This window comes from Orycteropus afer, unplaced genomic scaffold (genome assembly GCF_000298275.1).
Source record: "Orycteropus afer afer isolate SDZICR_OR568_19922 unplaced genomic scaffold, OryAfe1.0 scaffold00039, whole genome shotgun sequence".
Classification (NCBI taxonomy): domain Eukaryota; kingdom Metazoa; phylum Chordata; class Mammalia; order Tubulidentata; family Orycteropodidae; genus Orycteropus; species Orycteropus afer.
Window position 1 is genome coordinate 15,429,646 of NW_006921626.1, and position 640 is coordinate 15,430,285.

Consider the following 640-nt stretch of genomic DNA (forward strand, 5'->3'; position numbering starts at 1 on the left):
AGAGTCTAGTCTCTGCCACTATTACTGAAGTGACCTTGGACAGTAAGCTTAGGGAGAATATTTCCAATGAAGTTATCCTATGATTATGTGGATTTTCTTACCTGCCATCTTATTTTTGAAATATATTAATCTAATTGTCTCCAATCCTAAAAGATTTAATGATCCTTCACTGTTCAAGGGTCGAACCTAAAATAAAAAAAAAATAAAATTAATACTCCAACAAAATCTTTAAAAAATTGAACCATAAAGTTTTTGGTCTATTTTTAAAGCACACAGTTATTAAGATCTTTCATTTATCCTTCTAATTCAAAATACAGTCCTCTCAGAAAATCAACAAAAACATTAATGCTTACTGGAAAGGTACAAAATTATCTAATCTGCACAAACTTATAATAACTTTTTTTAAAAAGAATATCCTAGGCAAAATAAACAAACAAACAAAAACTAAATAGAAATATATTTAAACCTTACATTTAACTTTTTAAATCTATTAGTGACCAAATAATTAAATGAAAGTGCTATCCACACAGCTTTTTCATGAATTCTTATTATCAAAAATTTAACACACACATATTTGTTGTTGTTGTTGTTATGTGCCATCGAGTCGGCCCCGACTCATAGCGACCCCTCCTTGGGTTTC

At 29.4% G+C, this 640-nt stretch overlaps 1 protein-coding gene across 1 annotated transcript in view; it reads right to left on the reverse strand.

Annotated features, from left to right (window-relative positions):
• Nucleotides 1-640, reverse strand: part of CDC42BPA (CDC42 binding protein kinase alpha) — a 774,086-nt gene that overhangs the window by 18,238 nt on the left and 755,208 nt on the right. The window contains exon 31 of the mRNA XM_007936985.2: nucleotides 102-186. Within this exon, the coding sequence (XP_007935176.1) occupies nucleotides 102-186 (85 nt within the window). The remainder of the gene's footprint in view (nucleotides 1-101; nucleotides 187-640) is intronic.